Genomic DNA, 22,996 nt, shown 5'->3' with positions numbered 1-22,996 from the left:
TAATGATTTCCACCTGAGTGCTATAAGCTGCTTTTATTGACCCATCCTTCACCCCTTTTTTTGTTCAGGGAGAAGGGGATAAAAAGAGCAAAAAGAAAAAGCCCAGTCCATAAAGTAGCATGTTACAAGCCGACGCACATGTTGGGAGGTCTCTCACCTTAATTACTCGTGTTTACTCTTCATAAATGTTTAAACAGGAGCTTTCCCTAACAGGGCAAGAAAGAAGACAGGGGGGAAAAAATGAGAAGGAAACTCCGTCGATGTTAGTTTGCTGCCGTTTCCTGACTGCGTGCAAAAGGCCATTATGCATACTGTAAACTCAAGGGTTTCTCATGAAAATGAAAAGTTGGGTCCCTCCATCCTTACACATGGCAGGCAGTGATGTGGCAGCGCTGGCTCACACGACACCGTGCTCTCCCAGTTGGCTACAGTTTGCCTGACCTCAGTCTGACCACCGGTACCTCTCACAGACTCTGTGGCCTTCACTGTCCAGCAGAGCAGCGTCGGACCGCTTTAGGACACAGCTAAATGCAGACATGGGCAGGGCACTGGCTCGGGGATGAAGTCCACTCTCAAGGTCCAGCTCTGACCAGACCAGGGGCCGTAGTCACAAAGCTTCATTTTACAAACAGTTTCTCAAGGTGATGAAAGTATAAAGAAAGTCTTGAAAAAAAATTCTTAAAATGATGAAGCACTCCCAATCACAGTTAAGACTAGGTCCGAATCAAGATAGAAGTTCTTCGAAAGAGAAAGGAGGACTTTTATGAGACAAGAAAATTGCATTATTTAGGTATTTACGATTTGACTTTTATTTTTGATTTAAATAACTGGTATATCATCCATCCATCTATTGTCTGCTTATCCTTTTGAGGGTCAGGAGCCAATCCCAGTTGACATTGGGCAAGTGGCAGTCTACACCCTACACAGGGTGCCAGCGTTTTACAGGCTGAACATATAGAGACAAACAACCATTCACAGAACATACAAACTCCACAGAAAGGCCCCGGCCAAACTCAGCATCAAACCAAGAACCTTCTTGCTCTTAGGAGACGCGCTAAACACTGGTATAGCCCTCACCAGAAAATTTGAGGCTTAGTTGAAATCTTTCTGAGAATTTTCTCCGGATATTTGCAAATGTGGCCGCAGAACTTGGCATTTCCGCCAGGCTGCACACGAGCAACAACAATCCATCTTCTGCCATCTGATTAATGAAGTTGCAAAAGCAGCAGGACCAGTTATGCTGCCACACATAACATGTTAGGAACTCTACTTACTGTATCGTGCTTGCAGTACTGTATATAAGGCTTGGGTAAATATATTGTGTATATTGTGTATTTAAGCTGACAATCTTCAACCCACTCGTGCTCTGCCAATATTTATTCTGCTTGCAGATACTAGTGCGATGCTGCTCCTGTCGGTCCTGCACCTCATTTAAGTTTTTCCCAGGTTGTAAAGTTTGTTTGTCGTGACTCGCGATGCTTCAACCATGCTTGTGGGCCTGATAAAGTCTCCTCTACTGCCCACGTTAGTTTGCCAGTTGCCACAGCGATAGCAACAGACCACATGCAAAGACTGGCAAAGTGGGTGATGACAGACTGACGACTTTTTTCACCGCTGACCTACTTAACTTCAATATCAGTACCTTGATGTGGTGGGCGTGACAGATAGTGATGAGGAAAGGTGCAGCACAGACAGAGCACAGCCACATTTATGCCTCGCAGCTATTTTGGAAATAATCATTATTTTTGCTGTAGCGAATGTTCCATAGTCTCATTCGTTGTGTTTCCTCCTCAACCTCAGATTCTCTGCTGTTGATTCCAATCCTGAATCGTAAGGATGCTTCATATACAATCACCAGTATGATGCAGGGATCCTCCTTGTTTGAGCTACCGAAAGCAGACCCAGTTTTATGTACAGCTGTGTGTGCGGGGTTGTCCTGCCCGGTGGGGTCTTTGTGGGTTTCCTGGCTGTGCTTTGGATGTGGTTTATGTGTTCCGCCAGCTGCACGAAGCATGAGCAGCGGTAGTCATCCCTTTCATTTTATAGCTCTTTCTGGAAATAATGGAAACAGAAGATTAACCGAGCATCGCGGATATGTTTGTCTGCAGGAAAATGAGCGAGGTTAGTGCTGGAAACCAATATTTGGTAGCTGTCCAGCGTTGAGTGGCAGGGACTGGTCTCAGGTTGAGATTGGCATGTGGAGATAAATAAAAAAGCCACCCATGACTCGAACAGGCTTCACATTACCGGAATGTGCTGGCACTGACACTGACAATCAGAAGGTGTCTGAAGCAGCACAAAACCGATTTGCTTTTAAAAGTTGTCTTCTTAGCAGTCGCACAACCGTCCATGAGGTCCTGTCACGTCTGAATGTTTTCAGGACCCACAGCGGGTTTTTCTTCGCTCTCTTTTACTCCTGGCATTAGAGCACATTCCTGATGATTATAGAAATTCCATGAGTACTTTTATGATTGTTATAATTATGAGAGCATTACATCCCCGTAGCTGTTCCAGCTGAGAAAACGTGATCGTGTATCGCAATTTTAAGAGGAGAAAACAGCTGCTCTCTGTGGCACATCAATACGAGCCATCAAAGAAACACTTTCCCTCTGTTGAGTCATTCCACTGTCAGGTACTTGTCAGTAAAAGCCTTGAATGTGGAATGGAAAAAAAAATGGGCTGCTTGTCCTTAGATGCACTCCTGCATTCTTTTGATTTTAAGGCTGCCGTGTCTTTTTTGGTAAGAGGAGAAACCGACAACATGATGTGACGCCTCAATCGACATTAAAAGAGTATATTGAATTAACTTAGCTGCTGCAAACTGTTCGTGTTGTTACTTTAGCTGGATCATGTTTTGCGGTGCCTAAACTTTATCCTTCATACCTTCCTTTGTTCTTCTAGTCCTGGGTTTGCTTTGGCCCAACATCGAATCCATGACAAATGTAGTGAGCTATTGAGTTTGAAGTTTCAGGTGGTTTTGAGGGTTTCAGGTGAACGTGATTTTGAGAGTTGGGGTTCACAAGCATTTCCTCTCAATAAATAAGTGCCTGGGCTCTTTTCCTAAATAGGGAAAATGCAGAAGGCCGATTTTGGGTGCATATCTGTGCCAAATGGTATAGAACTAATCTCCACTGAGATATTTCTCATTAGAGGGAGGTGCAACGGTGTGTGGACCACGGACTGGGAGAGGGAAGGAACTTTGTGTTCCTGCAGATGGGCTTCATTTAGAGGAATAACTTTCTGTTGGTCCATACTGCAAAGCTAAGCAGAGGAGCTCTTTAAGAATGGCAGTAAAACTGAGTCTGCGTGGAGGAGTTTCTCTGCCATGTGATTGCTGATTGACACATACTTGCAGCATAGACTGTATATAATGGACAATATGCAGGCTCCCAAAAAAATGTGAATCCAAAAAATCTTGATCACCACCTGGTGGCTGGCTGCACTATACGTCATAAACCAGGCTTTCTCCATGTTAGTGGATGGGACAAGGACCAAACTAAAAAGTCAAAGTACATTTTGTTTCTTTAATTTGGTGAAACGTCATGATAGACAGCTGAGACTGTCTTTTGATTGTTTGAGTGTCCCTGATTTTTGCTGCACAGACGCAAAAGGGCAACTAACAGATCTGGGAATGTTTGGATTAATTTAAGGATAGCAGGAGAAATGTCGTCCATCACTCTTCATATACAGTCTATTATATGCACACAAACACACACAAAACATGCGGATGAGATTTATTTAAATCCTGGATGCATTGTTGTTGTGCTGCTCTGCTGGGAATTACACAGAACTATCACTGAGCACTGCTGGGTACAATTTATCTGTTGCCTGATAAACATCTAGTGTTCGTGAGGACGCTCAGTTTAAAGGAAAAAGTGAACGCTCATTCAAGAATTGTGTTAAAGTAGCAGCACAAATCAAGTTTGCTTTTCTTATGGTGAAGGTGTGATGAGTAACTCAGAGTATCTCCCATCTGTGTATCCGCTCCAGTGATCTGAGAGATTTGTCTGTTTTGAGATCTCTAATCTAAAGTCTGAGTCAACTTCCTGACCACGGAGCCGTGCGGCCAGAGAAGAGGGTCCAGCACTTAAAAAGCTTTGGTTCCTTGGTGACTGAGCCCTTCATTTGTCCAATCCAGAATCATGGAAATGGCTTTTGGTTTATGTCAGCTACATAGACCCCAAACTAAACTATTAAAGATATATAAACGCGATGTCCAAGGAATTTATTTTAGATGCATAAAAAATGACAAATACAGAGGAATCAAAGCACTCTAAGTGTGAGACTGTATACCGTTATTTAGTTGTTTTCTACATTTTCCAGCCAAGAAACTGAATGTTATGATGAGAAATAATTTATATATACTTTTTATCAGTAGTACGGAATTTACAAAGTGCTTAATCACACACAGTGATGATGATAGAATTGGAAGTTTAAGAAAGAGTAAATGTTATATAGCTATCTACAAAAATGTTTCTGTTTGGAGAAGTCGACTTTGGCAACCGTGATTTGCTCAAGCTGGGAGTTCCGCAGTGGGGGGGCCCAACCGAAAAAAGTCCCAGTCACAGCTCCTTCCTGTTATTTATAAAGGCATAAATCACCAATATCGTGCAGCTTCCCCTCCTAATACCTCTGGACTTGTTGAGATTTATTCCTTGAGGATGTGGGTGCCAGTGACTTACCGGTACTATTCCATAAAAGACCAACACTCATCTACTCGTCATGTGTCTGAACCATGTACGGCGCTGAGTGCACAGAACATATAAAGCTGCGCTTCACTCATACCAAATACCACCAGAGTAATAAATTAGAAACGAGACATCTCCTATAGATAAGGAACCCTGTTGTAACTGGAATGTGAGGTGTTTGATTTCAGCAGGCAACATCATCAAATCTGAGCCAGTTGACCACATATGGCTCAGTCCCAAGCTGTGTGTGTGTGTGTGTGTGTGTGTGTGTGTGCGACACAGATGCATCTCCAGTGTTGTGTTGGTCTGTAGCAGAATGGATTACACCAATAATATGAATGTGTAGTGTGACACTGCTGTGGACGTCCTTTCCCTGCAATAACATGTCCTGGAAAAATGTAACCCAAAGTTTGACTCAAATTTAAAGATATAGTAATTAACAATTCTTCGAAGATATCTCCAAAAAGGACTATGTTGTTTATATTTTTGACTTTAACCTGTGTTTTTATTCATATATATGGCCACTGATAATGGATAATGATTATTTATTGCCGTTTGCTGAGTGTTCTGTTGCTTTTATTCAGCTGCTTTTTGTTGTTGTTTTGACCAAGAGACCTCTAGTGGCCAAAGTTAAATATTGTTTGTTTACCATATGAAAACACAACCTTATATCTAGCTTGTTGACAGGTTTTCAGTGAGAGTCTTTTCATTAAGAATTTTGATTTTGATTTTCGGACTGGGCCCTTTGCTGTGTCACTCTCTTGCCCTTTCACACTTAGACTCTGTGCTTTCAAAAAATAATAAAACAAACATGTTGGATTTCTACAAAGTGGGAGGATTGTTGTCTCACTTGGCCCACGTATACCAGCTGTCAGTGTGTGTGAAGTTTGAAGTGTGTTGTGTCAAAAAGGTTGTGTGTCCCCAAGTTCCGGTGTCTAGAAGTATTGCGTGTGCGTGTCCACAGAATTAGCAACATACTCTCTGTTTCTCTCCCTCTCTCCATCTGTCTCTCAGTTCATCAGCTGAGGGGATTTACTGAATGGCTGAGGAGGAGGACGCCAACAACAATAATGAATAGAGGCTTGTTGCTCTGAATCCCAAGCGAACGCACTCATCAGTGTGTGTTTCTCACACTTCTAAATAGAAGTAGCAGCAGCTGTTTGTAAAGACAAGGAGTTCATGGGCACAAATGTGTGCTCTTGTGTGCATGAAGGGTGTACTCAAGGCAATATGCACCTCTGTGTGGCTGCCTGTTGGTTTCTCTCAATTGCATGTTTGGGTGTAAAAGTTGTAACTCATGCACACTCATGCACCAAAAGTGATAAATCATTTCCCTTCCCATCTGGAGAGGATTTTAACAGCTGCTACACACTGCAAAGTTGTAGTCACGTCTTAATGTAGTGAGATGGAGAGAAAGAAAGAAAGAAAGACCTAATATCCTGATTCATGAGTTACCTAATCAACATTAATCTCTATCAATTTAGATTTTTCTTTTAGTTTAGTTCTTCTTTTTTTTAAATGTAGGTAGGTAGGTCTGTCAGTCAGTCGGTCGGTTGGTCAGTTGCTAGGTCAGTAGGAAGGTGGGTAGGTAGGTAGGTAGGTAGGTAGGTAGGTAGGTAGGTAGGTAGGTAGGTAGGTAGGTAGGTAGGAAGGAAGGTAGGTCGGTCAGTCGGTTGGTCGGTAGGTAGGTAGGTAGGTAGGTAGGTAGGCAGGCAGACAGGCAGGCAGATGCATAACACTAAACATAGTAATAAGAAAGTGAGGGGAGAAAAAGAAAGGTCCTGAGAAACAAACTGTCTCATTGTGTTCTTCCATATCAGCCTCCAAGTAATAAAGTATCAGTCCAATACAAAAAAATCTATTTAGAATCTAAATAAAGGGCGTAACACAGAGAGTGGCTATACTGAACTCTGTGTCCTCTGCATTGCACTGGAGTGTTGCTGTATGTGGCTGTATCTGCAGCAGTGGGTTTTGCTGAGTCAGAGACAGAGTCAGCAGTGACGAGTGAGCTACCGAGATTGTGCTCAATGCTGCCCCTCCTTGGCAGACTCGAGCAACTGCATGTAGGGTAAAAGATTGTCAAGCAGTTGCAGGAAATGTTTTACCTCCATCACAAGCATCTATATTCCGCCTCGTCCCCTCCTATATCTCTCTGTGGAGAACTGACTAATGGGTGTATAGTGTATCACAGCCGTTGTGGTGGCTATTGGCTTAAAGGTTCCTCAATGACTATGGTAAACTACAGATCTGACGTTGTCAGCAGAAATACATCCTCTGTTTGCTAATTCTCTGCAGATGTGCTCTGAGTTTCTCCTACTGTTCTTTCACTGTTCCTCTTGTAGGATCATTTACTTATTGAGCTAGTCTGGATAATTGCAGATCACCAAGTGAATTTGAAGGAGAAACATGTGATGAGAATGATTCATTAAAACACTAATAGCTATGCACTTTTTTTATGAGGTACAGTCATCCTAAATCTCTCCTCAACATTAGTTTTATTCATTTCAACTCATCTCTCCATTGTCTCCTTTTCTCTCCCTTCACACAGAAAAACTCTACAACTCAACTGGACGTGAGCTACGACGAGCCCTCTTCTCCCTTAAGCAGATTTTTCAGGTAATTATTTCTCTCTCCTAGTTCTCATTGACCTCTTAAAAATGACTGTTCTTAAAAAAGCATCTCACAAGATCCAGTGCCTTTTGTGTTTTGTGTAGTAATATCAGCAGCAGTTCTTGTGAGGTTTACCTTGCCATGCTTTTTCCAGGGGCACTGAGTGTTTATGTCCATGTACGGACATTAACGTGAAAGGGCTAAATGTTACGTTCACTCACACTTGGACATGGTATTGTTTTCCTGATGCAGAGTCTGCCTCCATGGCACACACACACACACACACACACACACACACACACACACACACACACACACACACACACACACACACACACACACACACACATACACACACACAGACACAGTGGGCTGGGCTGGACCACTGGGCAGTCGACTCTAGAGGGGGAGGGTTAAGTGACAGTTGGATGAAAAAGAAAGCAACAGATTCAGAACAGATTAGAATGGCTCACTTTTTTTACATGTGGCTCTACAGGGTTCAGTTGAACAGAATACTGATCATTCTTGTTTTTTAATAAAACGTCCACTCGCTTTGATTTATTTCAGTCATATTTCTCTACGATGCATCACAGACTTGTCCATGTAGGAGTCTCAGAGCTGCTGTTCATTCTATTTCTTTAGTTGCACCCCTGTAATGTTAGAGCATTTGCCAAATGACTGGAGTCTCCATCACAGATCTATGGTAAAGCTCTTCTGGAAGCACTTACACTTCCTCCTGGGAGAGAAGGAGCCCCGACCACCTCACTGTGTTTATTGCTCCTCTTCCTCTGCTTCCCATCTGAACAGCAGAGAGTATCAGAAAATGTTTAAATCTGCAGAAAGCCTCCTGCTTGGCCTTAAATTACCAAGTCATGGACAGGTGTGAGAGATGCAGGTGGTTTTGTCATCGAGGGTTAAATGTGGGATGAGGAAGGGAGAGCCCAAGTAACAGGAATCCATCTGAACAAGCTGCAGGCACATCCCAGAGCTCAATGCACTTTCAGTGGCTGTAAGTTAATGTAATTGAAGTTAGATTCAATTTATTCAGCTGAGGAGGGAGAAATGAGAAGTGAGCTCAAGCCCTCTGGCAAATCATGGAACACATAAAGAAGTTTGAGTGCATGTTCTCTGCATCACCTCTTTTAGACTCCTTGATAAAACTATAGTAAAATGTGACATATGTTGTGTAGCAGTGTTTAAGTTAAAGCTATAGAACTCTTCTATTTTTAGGAGGGACATATAGTTAGCTATAACTTAGTTATAAGTAATATAAGTTAAGATTGTGAACATTGATATAGGTAAAAATTACAGAATGTCGACTCTGCACTTAATTTGACCCTCAACAATACACATGAGAAGTGTGGAGCCGATAACATGAACAGTTCTGGAGATCTGTGTTCCACATACAGACAGACAGTGAGATTTCTGGAATTACACAGATTATTAGAAAGGTTTTCAAGAGTTGTGTGAGCTTTCAAACAACAGGATTCAGTTTGTTATTTCTCTGCAGGCTCTTTCACTCATAGTCTTCTTGCTTCTCCCCAGGATGACAAGGACCTGGTGCACGAGTTTGTGGTGGAGGAGGGACTGACATGTTTGATAAAAGTGGGAGCCGAAGCCGACCAGAACTACCAGAACTACATCCTCAGGGGTATGTCCGCTGCAGAAGTGCACCTATAAACAACACAGCGTGCTTTCCTCTCCTGTACTTTCTCACACCTCGCCGCCTGATCGAGGATGTTATTAATCAGGCCCGTAACACTTTTCTTTCCATAAACCTCTCCAGAACCACATGTGTTTACATGCACCATGTGAATTGATGATTCTGCTCATCGACTTCCTCACACTCACACACGTATGGTAGATAAACAAACTCAAATGTGTGTCTCAGTTCAGCCTGAAGTGAGGCCAAGGGTTAATTTATTTGTCCCATGTCGGTGAGGTGAAAGATCATACGTGATGTGGTCGGGGAGGGGCAGCATGTTCGGGAATACTAGAGGACAACAGCACTCCAAGGTCGCAGCCATTTAACAGCCTGTTGTGAAGGGGCGGGCTACACACTTAAGTGGCTAATAAAATTTCTGGCAGGATATTGCAGATCATAAAACTAATTTTCCCTCCTCTCCCTCTCTTTTTTTTTCTTTCACTCTTGTTTTATTTTTTCTTGTGTGTTCCCTTCACTTTTTGTTGCACTTCTGTTTTTTAACCTGATGTTATTGATGGTTGTCTGTCTGTTGGCAGGATTACACAAAAGCTACTAAACCAATTTTTTCAAAACTTGGTAGAAGTGTGAGATACGGGCCAAGGAAGAACCTGTTCACCTTTGGAGCAGATTCAATTCAGGGGCGGGTCTAGGATTTATTTTTGCCACTTTCTTTAACTTTGTTAGAGGGTTAACAGTTTTTTGGGCATTTTTGTGAACAACTAATGCAGAATTTTGAGCAGATCTGATAATGATCCAGATTTTGTGAATCAATATAAACTGTTTTAAGAGGGTGATATTAAGTTACAGTAACAAGTAATCATTTTAACCTAAATCAAAGAATGGATATTTTGCCTCTCTACCTTTAATGTAAGATGGCTTTCTGCGTACATATTACCACATATATATTTATCTGACCTCAACTTATGTTTATGTGATGTGGCCAATCAGCCTTGGAGTAAGTGTGTGCTCTACAAGTGAACTTATAGTTAATTCACGTTTTCATGAACAGAATATAGGATCAGATGTAAACAAATGCATAAGCTTGTATTCAACTTTTTCAAGACTACACTTTTTTATTGCTTCACTAAGCTAACTTGAGTCTAAATCAGATGTCAGCTCCCACTCATCTTTAAATAATTAGGTGCTTCATGTCCCTAAAAGCTTGTGTTGTAATTTTGTCAACTTGCCCTTCGTTGACCTTTTCTGTCACTGAACAACATCAAAGAGCAGAGGACGGGCGTCTGTGACAAAGTAATGCTGTTGCCAGATGAGCAGGTTATAAACATGAACATGATCCATGCCTGGACGGCCTTGGTCGGCTCTGGTCTTTTAATGTTTGATGCTTCATCTGAACTTGGCCTGGTAGGACTCAGACAGATAAATCACACAGGTTAAATGGCCAAGAACAATGAGAGAGCAGGAGAAGAACAGGCTTTTCTCCCAACGTCAGAGTTGACCACATGTAACAGTCCCATTGTGCCTGTTGTATCTTTTCACTCCTCCTCATTTTCTATACTTTTTCCCCCTTCACCTCCCACAGAATTCTGATAAAACATGTCAGTACCTTTCTGTCGGACTCTTTTCATTCTTTCATGTGATGATTTATAGTTGAATCTCCGCAGGCTGCATCGTTTTCCCTCGTGTGTCGCCACATCACCACAAGAAACTAACCCAAGCTGCCCCTCTCCCAAAAGCCCTTTTAACCTGCTTCAACCCTGTTTCAACCCGTGACCTAATTTCTCCTGACCAGCTGAGGAAATGTGGGGTGTAGTAGATCACCCTCCCTCGTGAGCTGTGTGTTGAAGAACACAAGTCGAGCATGTGCTGGAACGCAGATGCACGGGTCAGAAATGTATATAGATCTGGCTGCTTTACTTTTGATGACTTCCAAGAGGAGCTATGTCATATCCTTGACATGTCATGTCAAGGATTCCCCGGAGGGGAGTTAATTAGCTGCCTGAAATTTTCACACTTGCACACAGAGAGGACGAGAAGAGAGCAAAGCATCTTTAGTAATTGCTTCAGTATCAAACTCTGAGCATTTCTAATATGATATGTTTTTTAGCTGTACTATCTTTCAAGTTGAGGCCAGTAAAAAAAAAAAGGAATGTGCAGCCTTGAACCCATCTGTCTGGTGTACATTAACCCCCCCCACCCCCCCACCACCCCCCTTCGACAATACAATCTTGCTCTCTTTCATGAATAAAATTCAATCTTATGGGTCTTTTGTAGTTAAAAAAGGCAGAAGTCACACATGCACACCAGTCTGAATGCATTTTGCAAGATCCTTTGCTCTCTGGAACATTGCCGTCATTGTAAATGGTAAAGTTCCTGCAGCCCTCCCAGTAATCTACACCTTCTCACTTTTTTCTTTCTCCTCATTTTTTCACTCCGCCTCCTCACCCTGGAGGTGTCTGTGGCCAGTTAGTGCTCCCTCAGTGATGTGGGTATTTTCTGGATCTGCCCGGCTGGGCTCTGGCCCCTCTCCGCGCCCCTCACACCTGGCTCAGAGGGCTTCCAGACCTGGACTTAGCTCCTTGGAGGCCTGAGTTTCTTTTTCTTTGGGGGGGGGGTGGACTTTGTATGCCTTTATCACCCCATCAGAGGGGCAGGGTGTGAGGTCACTGTTTCAGAGGTGCCTGTGCCATCTGGTACTCCTGTAAGCTTCACACTCAGCCTTAAGTGAGGTAAAGGATGATGAAGGGCTCATTAATGACATTCATTATTCATTTTAAAAATTAGTATTTTCAATTCTTTGTTCTACACAATGATTCTTTTACAAACAGAAAGCATTCAATTCAAATTATATACATATCACTCTTTTGCCTTGCAGAGTGTTACTAGCAAAATGTGCTAATGATCTTTCTCTGAGAGCCCTAAAATGATTAAGTCAGTCTTTATTGTGGTTTCCTAGGCAGCTGTTTAACATGCAAGTATAATTTAACTGAGGTCTAACTTGCCTGAAGCGATTTGAGGCTCTTGGTGTGGAATAAAATCAAAGCACAAACTTATGTAATAATGAGTTTTAATGCTGGGTTTTTATGAGGAGATGAATATGTAAGATCAGATATTGTCCGAGTCAAGTTTAGGCCCCTGTCCCCCGGGGTCACAACTCCAGAGCTCAATCACCCAGAGAGTTTGGTTTCTTTTTAGAAATTGAATAAACCAAATTTGGTCACGATGAATTATTCCCCCCCCCCCTTTGGCGTAACTCTTGTAACCAAAACTTTAGCAAAGAGCTTGAAAGCCTCTTGAAGTAAGTGGTATAGACCAATTTGCAGATGCATAAGTTGTCCACACTGCAACATATTTAGGGGTATCTGATATTTTGTTTACCCAAAATGAATAAATATGTCTGTTTGTCTTGTAGATTTTTTAACTTCTTTTGTTTTAAGTCACAAAATAACATCAGAAGCGTGTGCAAAAGCTCAAAAAGGCTTCGGCACAAAACTCAAAAAGATGCCTACAGTTATAATTTCCCTGAATAGCTGTGAGAAAAGTAATGACAGTGTTTTAATTGGTAGGTGTAAAAAAATGCCAGCGGCAGACATGAGGGCAGATTAAAGATGAACCAATTACAGTCGACTTGAAGCAATTATTCCCTGCTTTGAAATGTTCACCGTTGACATTCCTCACCGTGACCTATGTTTTCAGCTACACTTTCTGTGTTTGCACTTTGTAAAGGCCGCGACACTCCTGTCTGCACACTGCTGTTTACAAAACACCGGCCATAAGCGTCGGTGGAATCAAACTGGTTTTTCATCTATAGGAATTTACCAAAACAGCCTTTTTTCTTTTTCTTTTTTTTTTACAGCTTTTCATCTCGTACACATTTTTGGAAAACACATTCCTGAGCTTTGTGTAAATTATGGTCACGCCCAGAAGGGCATATCTAGGATCACATGCTGTGTGATGCTGTATATACACCAGCTTACATGATTTAACCTATACCTGAATTTATAGCTTCCACACAAACGGGGGCTGAGATGTCCAGAGGTATAACTGTATCAAATAAGTCATGCTCATTTTTCATGATATGCTTTTATCTCCTCCTTTCTTCCTCTCTCACATATGTCTCTTTCTATATGTCTATCTCTCTATCTCTCTCCCGCTCTCCTGCCACCATCTTGAGCACCCCTGTATTTAATGACACCGCCGTACATACGCCATAAATTAACGCTCCTGGACGCTGTGGGTTCTAGAGGGAGCTGCTCACTGGGCCTCTGTGGGAAAAGGAGATGTGCGCTAGTCAAGTGTTTCATTGCCTCTTAAACTGTCTGGGACCTGGAACACTGCTCCCAATGCACAGTCAGTGCAGCTTTTAGTGCCGCGCACAGCAGTAGCTTTAGTGGGCGGCTGTCTTTTTCACAAAGCTACAAGTGCACCTGAAACACAAGGCTCTTTTCTTCTGCAGTCGGCCCCTATGGTGTTTGTCAGTGTAGCGCCATAACATTTTATTTGTTTCACATCATGCTAGGCAGTGACACATCTGCACAGCTGCTCACCAAGTATTTGTGCGTGTATATGAGTGATCCAAGATAATATCACATATTAACTCCTCCTCTGTGACACCAGCAGTGAACCTGTTGACCTCCATGACAAAGAGCAGAGAACTAACTTTACAGTAATAGTTTATATAACCCTAACCCTAACCCTTTCCACTATAAATTCAAAACCACATCAGCATTGTTTGAATCATTTGCAAAACTAGAATGGAGAGAGCAGAGCGCAGAATGACCAACAGTCACAGACCTTTATTCGGCTCTGCAAACAAATTGCCCACACTCAGATATCAGCCACATTCATTGGCCCATGTCCCATCCTTCATTTCGTGGAAATCCGTTCTGTAGTTTTTGCATAATCCAATCAGCAAAACAAATGGACAGAGGTGAAAACATGACCTCCTTGGTGAAGGGAACACCAAAACACATTTGGAGCATGGACTGACTTTACATGTGTTTAGCTGCAAGCGATGTCGTGTTGCTTATGTCCCTGCTCTTTACATCTTTATTTTAAAATTAGTATTTAGCACCATTACACACAACTGTGACATTTACTTATTTGAATTTAGAGTCTGGATCGTTCGTTTTTTGAGGAATAACCTGACCCAAGTTCTAAAAATGTTGAAGACAGCGAAACTGAATTCTCCCCCCCGCCGGTTTGACCATTTGCCTGAGCAATAAGTGAAAACCCAGGCACAAGTGGGTTAACAGGGACGTTGGAAGCTCCTGTTGGAAACAGTGTGTATTGTGTTGTCTGGCTGTGTTATAAGTCGTCTGTTCTTGAGGGGGGGGGGCATTTCTACAGTCTATCATCTGGATAAACATTTCCATTCCGTCTGGGCTGGGCTGGGCCTGAGAGGTTTTGTGCAAATGCATCGGTATACAGTGCCACATATGCTGGTTAATGTAGGCCCAATCATTTCCTTGTTTGCATGATCATGTGAGAATAATGCTTAGGAAAAGATGAGGGTATGCTCTGGTAAATCCTCCAGGATGATGGAAATTCAAGAGGGAAAACGTAGGGAGAACCGCTGACACACATATTGAATGTGGACAAGCGGGTTTGTAGCGAGGAGGAGATCTCCAGGAATGCCTCTGTCGTACCAACAGAGACTCAAAAGTCCAGCTTTGTAATGAGATCCCATGGGAACACGTGCATGTTTTCCACCAGGTCTCTCCTGCAGCTCTCTGAGCCAGAGCCACCGCTCCTGCTGCCCCTTGGCGCAAAGTTTTCAATCTGAAAAACACTCACTCACTCTCATAAACACATGCACACATCAGTGATAACGCGCTTGTAACTTCAAACGTGAAACCATTCACACTTACTGTTCAATGTGCTGGTAATGACCCAAAGGAGGCACAGGTTTTTGTTATATTTACCTCATTCTCCTCATGCATCCAAATATTTCTCACAAGGTTTCATCCTCTTGAAGAAATACAGTAATATTTGTTTCATATCTAGGCTACTTTACCTGCCTGAGACTTTTCTCTATTTTGGGATGACAGGAATAAATTCACATGGTCGGAGGAAATATAAGAAATGAGGACTAGACATGGTTTTTAGCCAACAGCCTTTCAACTACTCTCTTTGCTCCACTGACAACATTACCACAGTCAAATTAAATCACAAGCTTTCAAATTACATTTTGAGTGCTGCTTGAAAAGCTACACTGCTGTATATTCCATTTACTGTCATTTTAACACCCTTTACCTTAAATTTCAAAATATAAAAAGTTAAAATTAAGAAGAGGCCGGTCAACCTTTAACTGAATGGAAAACATAATCTGTTGTTACTTCTCTCATTAAGCTTCGAGTCACGTTCCTACAGGATACGTCCCAACTCGCCCTCCCCCCAGTCTCAGACCCCCGTAGACCCCTTCAGCTCCCCCTGACACGGGTAGACAGCTTACATCTGAACCCAATTCACCCACACCTGTGTGCCCTGTTTTCTGCTTCCCTTCATAGAAAGTTTCAGCCGGAGCAGAACCCGCTGGAATTCCAAACCCTGGAGCCGGTTTTACCGTAACAGACTTCAGTATACAAGCCAATTATATTATAAGAATGTTTGATTTGGTTCATTTCTCAGGCTCTTATTTTATCATCTCTGACCTCGCTGTCTTTAGATACATAAACTATAATTTGGAAAATAAATAAATCTCTTGCTGTAATGGAGCACGCAGGCAGATCGACTTGAAATCCTCGGCGTTTGAGTGGGTTTTACAGCTGATTCCTGGGAGTGTTTTTTGGGACTGAATTCAGAACATGGCTGGCTGGAGGCGAGGTGAATCACATCACTGCTCTCTGAAGAGCAGTAAGAATTCACCGCAGCTCATCTTTCAGTGGGTGGGTGTCAGTGCAGGAGCTTTTTTTCGAAAGTCTTCCCTGCTTTGATAAGGATGGAGAAGCTCATCTGTTCGGTCTTTCCCCCAGATTGCTTGTTCAAAAAAGATTTTCTAAGATTCCTGCATATCAGTAGAACCTCAAATGTGTTACATGTAAACTGTTTTACAGATGTAATAGAGGGTGATAGAGAATAACACATGTATATAGGTATATTTTATTTTCCGTATAGTCTGATTTTCCCTGCTCAGCATTGCAGTGGTACATCAGGTCTGCAGTGCCTGTGGGGTTTAAACAGCCAAACACTGGAAACACACACGTTCCAGTTTGGTGACTGGAATTGGTCTGGCAGAGACGGTTAGTCTGGCTCCAATGGGATATGGGTGATTAGCTGAATAACGGATGGAACGTAACCCACTAACACGTCTTACCCAGTTCATATACACTGAGGACTGTTCAATTGGCCTGAGTGGTAAACTTGTCTTTATTGTAGACAGTCTAACACCTCAGGTGTGATGTTTATGCAGTAATGATAAAAGACAAATCTGCCATCATCTAAGTGTCAATAAAAATAGTTTGAATAAATGTATCTACAGGAATGTCCACCACCTTGGTCCAGACTGAAGTATCTGAGCAGATGTGTAATTGATTTGGCAGACACATTCAAGTCACCGTCTAGTGGTCCCCTGACTTTTCACCCGATGTCAAAGTTTTACATTTGTTCTTTGGTTTGGTTGCAAAACGTTGTCATCAACTTCTAGCCTGCAACACAATTTTAGTAACTGACGAAATCAGGGAACAAACTTTTTCGGTGATCTGTATCAACGCAGAAAAACGCAGACGATGAAAATCAAGTGCAAGGCTGTCAGTCAACTTTGTCCTGTTGCCTGACCAGATTCTTTTTTTTCCACATGGGGGCAGCAGAAACAAATTGTAAACCCCTCACCGATATGCAGAAACTTTATGAAGTTAATATGATATGTAACCTCTTTAACATTGTATTAGAACCGTGTGTTGGGGCCACATGAGGAACTAGAATGCTGCTCAGAGCTTTATCTCGCCATATTAAAGAAGGTAAAAAAAATCCTGGATATGCCCATTTATTCAGATCTGCTCCAAAATGTAATGGGTCATGCGCCACTTCACCATTTAGTAGATTTTTAATAATCCTGCTGACAGACAGACAAACAAACGGCGATAAAAACTTAACTTAATTTAGGGAGGTGAATTAATGTTCTCAAGCTTTGCAGGAGTGAGGGAAACAGAAATAAGAATGATTTATTCTCTCTGGGTTCATCCCTGCGAGCGACCATTTTCACATAGAGGTAGTCATGTGATCTACTGTAAACCTGAAAGTATTGATTATGACTGCTTTAAACGCTGACTAAAACTGAAGTGGGTGGGAGGAATGTTGGGCTTGTTATGTTGGGATGAACCTACTGTATGCTATAGAATGTCAGTGCATATCTTAGCTTGGTCCAGACAAGTATTTTTCACGTGTAAAAGTTTGATGAAAGTATTCCTGAATATATCTGATGACTCACTCACAACAATGACCACCAGTAAAGAGAACATGAGAAATCGTGAGGTCAGTGTTGACTGCTGTCTGTCTCGCTGCCCAGAATCCAGCGTGGACTCTGCCCTCATGAAATTAAAATCATCGACTTTAATTACTGTTACATGGTAGAACAAGAATTTACATTAAAAGTCTTTTCCAGACTTTGCAGTAGAGCACGTCCGGCTCACGCAGGTACAGGGGGGCACACCTCTGAACTTTGGGTGCAGCTCCCAGCTAATGCAGAGCATAACAAAGGTAAAGTCTCCAAACTGCGCTGCACAGGACGGAGATTTGGCCTCTATCCCGAATAGTCCTGGTAAAATAAATGTTGCACGCTGACAGACAGTTTGGCTGACCTAGTTTTGACAAATTCCAAAATGTAAATGAAACCAAAGGGGCAGAGTGGGGAGAGCGAGTGGAGAGCGAGTGGAGGGGGGACAGGTTTGTAGAAGGGAAGCTGTTAAGTTGATTTCTTGCATCTCCACAGATAAGATAAGGCCGATAAGAGGTTTTTTTTTAAATGTCTCCATATGAGTCAGCTGGTTCATGTTGGTGCTGCCACCCAGACGTCGGAGTGCTTCTCACCTCGGCAGTGGTCAGGGAGCAGCCCTTCCTGCACATTCCTGGAGCTGTGGAAGATAATTGCTGTGGTTTATGAGAGGGAGAGGCCCTGAGGAAACACTTCCACCAGACCTCAGTTGCTTGCATTCTTACTTCTCTCAGAGTTCTGGTTCAGACGCCGGACCAGGCTCCGTCTCCTTCAGTCAGTGGGTCTGTGGTCCCGCATCCGCAGCATGACACAGAACCGTTTTTCTCACACGGCAAATTTAAGTAATTGGAAGAATGAAGAGCGTGAAAGTCATGCACAGGCACAAAGCTGCTCATTGAACACTTCCAGGTTTATTTTAAAGTAAATGTTTCATCCTCGGATATCCTCTCCTATTTATTCTAATCACAGTGCTTCGTCTGCCAGCCTCTCATTACGTGACATACATGCGAAGCGACTCAGCAATGTTATTGTTGTCCTTTGTGTGAGGTACTGTAGAGCTGCTCGTGATTACTCGAATGGAGGCCCACATTTTTGGCCGCAGATCAGTGGATGAGTCCTGTCCAGACTCAGCCCTCACATGCTCTTCTTATTGGCCCTCTCCCAAAGTTATTGATGACTGTCTGTTGGGGAGTTTCAAAACAAATCCCAGGTTCTAGATCCGGGCCCACAGTCTCAGCTCACCACAAAGGCCCAAAGCCTGACAGATACGCCACAGGTAACTTTTCATTTTCCTGCAGCAGTTTCATGACTAATTTAATCACAAGTGGGTGGAAATCAGTTCCAGTTGCAGTTCACAGAAGTGATTGCTTTGGGAGTAATTAGATGTTTCCTTCCAATGGTTTCTGACCAGACTCTGAAGGTTGCACTTTCCCATAATGACAGGTAATTTTATTTTTTTCAAAACAGTTATGGTATCAGTTTACCTATAACTGTTCACCGGGTAAATGCTGTTTATTTGGTTTCTGGTCCTTAAAGTTCAATTGTTCATGAAGGGCAGCTGGCATTGAATAATTCCATGAAGCAGCAGTTTTGATGAATCTGAGAGAAAAATTTAATGATTGTGTGGTTCCTGGCCTGGTTCACAAGTGCTTTAATATCATGTAATTTCTGTATCTTAACTGCTCGCTAAATTAAACTCACATACGATATAGACATTCATTCCCTTTTTCTTTTTTTTACTTGGCTACGACCTGAAAATCTACCCGCTTGCGTTTGTTAAAATCTTAGTGATCTAAAAGTCATTTTGTTGTTGACTTTTGGGACCAATCACTAACGTCACATCTGTCAGCAGCTGAACATTCACGTTTGTGTAATGACACTTGAAAAAAGTCTCATTAAGGCCACCTATCTTTTCTCACCCCGGTTTTCAACGGACATTCCTCAGAGCCTCGTTGCACCAGGGGCAGATACTGTACACAGGTGCAGCCGAGAGATAAAAGACCGAGCGGTGATGATATTGCAGGTCAGACATCGGCTTCCAATCTGAAGAGAACCACGCAGCTCATTACTCATCTGGCAAAAGTCACAGCTGTTTGTGTCTGTGTATAAAGAATCACTGCAAATCGTTATTTTAGACACTTCCAACGCGCAGGTCTGATTTTTTATTTTCTTTTGTAAACAACCTATCGCAGGAATCCATTCTGGACACAAGCTGAACGTCATGTCATTACTGCTGTCACTTATCCGTCAGCAGCCGTCCCATACAAAGTGTGTCTGTGTGTGTGTGTGTGTGTGTGTGTGTGGGGGGGGGGGGGGGGGTCCTGCACAGGGTGACACCTTGGCCCACGCTGAGTCAGGGGGATAATCATGTTTTCATAAACACACTCCGGTGCGGCTGCTGTGACACACACAGCTCCGAGCTTGCAGCAAGGAGAGGACTGCTAGGAATGCTCGGGGCCTGACATGTTGTGAGTAATTAACCCCGATTGATAAAAGATGAAGTGCCGCTGCTGCAGCAGTGGGCCATCCACATGCAACCACACACACACACACACACACACACACACACACACACACACATATACACACAATTGCACGTATGCATACACCCACGCACCATACACACTCAGCAGCTGCACCTGGGAATTTTGGCTTATCCACAGCATATTCACGATTTTCATGCCCTAGAGAAGAGGAGGGGGGAAAAACATATGAGAGAAGCTTCAGCTATTCACCATAACATGTCAAATATAAACTGACCTAAACACAGCAAGAGGAGAGAAGATGGTGTTTTGTTTGAAGAGGATCCAAAGTTTGTTTAAAATGTTTTGTTTTTGTTAGTGAGAAGTGATCAAACTGTCCAGGGTTGTCTCCGCCAAGGAGGCAAAACTATTTAGAGGATTACAATGAAACTTGGTGGGAGGATGTGGTTTGGGTCAAGGAAGAAGCCATACAATTTTGGGGCGGATCTGGATCAGGGGGTGATTCCAGAAACATTATCACTGGTCATGGAAATTTCATGGATCTTGATGAAAAAAAGGCACATGTAGAGAATTGAAATTGTGTGCAGACCTTTCAAAACTGTTTCAGCCTTTTCCCCCCGTGTCCGCTGATGTATCACCTGAAGTTGCAGCGGGTTTAAGCTGAGCTCATCTCGTTTTCTGTATTCGTCTGTGTTGACTGTATTAATTCCTTATGTGTGCACAGCCACTGAGATGCTGTTTTAAGAACTAAAGGGGGACTTTAGCTTCCCCCCCCCTCTTGTCCTCCAGTGTTTGCCTCCCTTCCCCCATCTGTACCTTCTTTAACAGAAGTCCTACACTTTTTACTGCCCCTCACTTTGACCGCCCCCCACTGAGATCCCTTGGCTCTTATGTTCTTATTTATGTATCCTGTTACCGATGGAAGTCATGTCAGCATCCAGTGAGGCGCTCTGCTCAAACATTTCACCCCCAGTTGTGTTCTGTTACTTGAGGGATGGGGGGGGGGCTGTTTTTTGTAAAAATTTACCTCTGCAGCAGCTCCAGTTAAATCACTGTGGACAGATATCATTGACCCCTTTTTACTAACAATACATGAGTTTGCTTATTTGTGTGAGTGTGTGCATGTGTGTGCATGTGTGTTTTTGCGAATGCAGACTAAATACTGTTCTCTCGTATATTCATGTGACTCAAAAACAAAGATTGGTAAAGTACCACTGAGATTCTTGGTTTTTAAAGTGCACACACATTCAGATCAAGCATTTACTCCATTTGGCTCTTTTCATTTTGAGCAGGATAAATGTGATGAACTGTCATAAAAGGAAAGATGAAAATTAACAACTTGAATAGCAGATGATTAATCACACCCTATCTCTTTCTCTCTCTCTCTCCAGCTCTCGGACAGATAATGCTATACGTGGATGGGATGAACGGCCTGATATCTCACAATGAAACGGTCCAGTGGCTTTACAGCCTGGTCGGATCCAAGGTAAAGAAAGAGTTCCCTGCCTCATTTCTACAGACTCTCATCTGGGCCCTAACTAGGCTGAAATAAGCAGATCATTTCCTACCTCACTGCTTTGTAAACATGCAGGCAACTCTCCTGTCATGTGGTCTTCAGCCCTCTAGTGGCCAGACTGTGTTATGGTGCATATTTGCAGAGCTGCAGTGGCTCTCTCCTCTTTCCCCACTGTTTTCTGTTCTCATGAAATTTCTTTTCTGCATTCCTGTGGAAATATTATCATAATATTTGGCAACTATTATGTTTTCATTTTTAAATCACGATACCGTCATCCTTATCTTTTTATATGGCAAATTTCCCTCAGCAATACTCATTTTGACCACAATTATTTGGCTGTCGCCTGTGCAGTCTTCATGCTGATGTGGCAGCTGTTCACCAGTGATGAGACCTGTTTAATTATGTTAATTTTCACTCACTCACACTTTCCTTCCACAACGTGGCTTTTACTCCTCTCTATAGTTTACTCTCTCTCTCTGGAGGTCTTCACGGGTCCACCAAAACCATATAGGACTCTATAGGATTTTCTGCATTAACGGTTGTTTTTCTTTGTGCAGTTCCGTCTGGTGGTGAAGACGGCGCTGAAGCTGCTGCTGGTGTTTGTGGAGTACACAGAGTCCAATGCCGCGCTGCTCATTAAGGCTGTGAACGGTGTGGACGCCAAAAGAGGTAAGAGCTCAGGAAAACTAGCCAATAATTCAATAAATAAGATGAGAAACACCTCAAAGCTCATCATCACTAACACAATATAAAATGACTCAGACATATCGTAGTTTTAATTCAGATATATTCTTTTGACGGGCACATTTTTTATTCACTCTGATTAAATTAAGTATTAATGGTCAGCAAATTATTTTTGACATTAAAATCAATATCTGCAGAATCACAAAGCATTTTCATTAGATTCAATATCTGTAGGATATGTGACAGACTGTTGACTCATTGTTTGAGAAATTAAATACATACAAGTCTCATCGGAATGTGAGTTGCTCACCTAATTCGAAATCCCCCTTATCTCTGTAACATCGTAAAAGATGCTGTCATGGAGTACTAGGCTGCTCCAGAATTCAGATATTACTTTCAGTGTAGCGTTTCCCTTTTAATTCCGCTAATAAAACCAACCCCAGCGGCTGCAGAGCTGTCCAGCTGATCACAGATCAGTGTCCAGTTACACAGTAGTCAGATCAGTTGTCCTGAGCTGCTCCTCAGCCATGCATGGCACGAGGCTTATGGAGACAGACTGTAAACTCCCGCCTGCGGTGGGGTTCGGTTACCTGCCGCTCTTAAGGCCCCACGCTGCACCGGGACACGAAACATTGGGGTTGAGCATCAGCGTGAAGGGCTCAGGTGTCCCTCTGTCTCTGCTGGGTTTCATCCCGTCACTTCTGCTGTTGCATTAGTAGAACCTGATCAGTAGTCCCCTGATGAGAAGGGGATGGACTTGACCCTCGTGGCTGAGGCACGGAGCTGCTTCTCCCTCAGTGCTGTTTTTCTTCTGTCACTTTTCTAGATAGAAACTGTATTTCACCTTAGGGAGCCATTTGGTGACAAAACAGTAGATTTTTTTTCTTTGCTGCACAGTAGTGGAGTCAAATGTTGCAGCAG

The 22,996-nt window shown here is 42.8% G+C and overlaps 1 protein-coding gene across 1 annotated transcript in view; it reads left to right on the top strand.

Annotated features, from left to right (window-relative positions):
- The window catches only part of fhod3b (formin homology 2 domain containing 3b), an 83,614-nt gene that overhangs the window by 43,465 nt on the left and 17,153 nt on the right, over window positions 1-22,996 (top strand). Inside the window, exons 4-7 of the mRNA XM_061081985.1 lie at window positions 7,237-7,324; window positions 8,825-8,949; window positions 21,267-21,361; window positions 21,949-22,060. Of these exons, the coding sequence (XP_060937968.1) occupies window positions 7,237-7,324; window positions 8,825-8,949; window positions 21,267-21,361; window positions 21,949-22,060 (420 nt within the window). The remainder of the gene's footprint in view (window positions 1-7,236; window positions 7,325-8,824; window positions 8,950-21,266; window positions 21,362-21,948; window positions 22,061-22,996) is intronic.

This window comes from Limanda limanda, chromosome 11 (assembly GCF_963576545.1).
Source record: "Limanda limanda chromosome 11, fLimLim1.1, whole genome shotgun sequence".
NCBI lineage: Eukaryota > Metazoa > Chordata > Actinopteri > Pleuronectiformes > Pleuronectidae > Limanda > Limanda limanda.
Note: the sequence above shows the minus strand (reverse complement) of the source record. Positions and strands in the feature narration are given on the sequence as shown.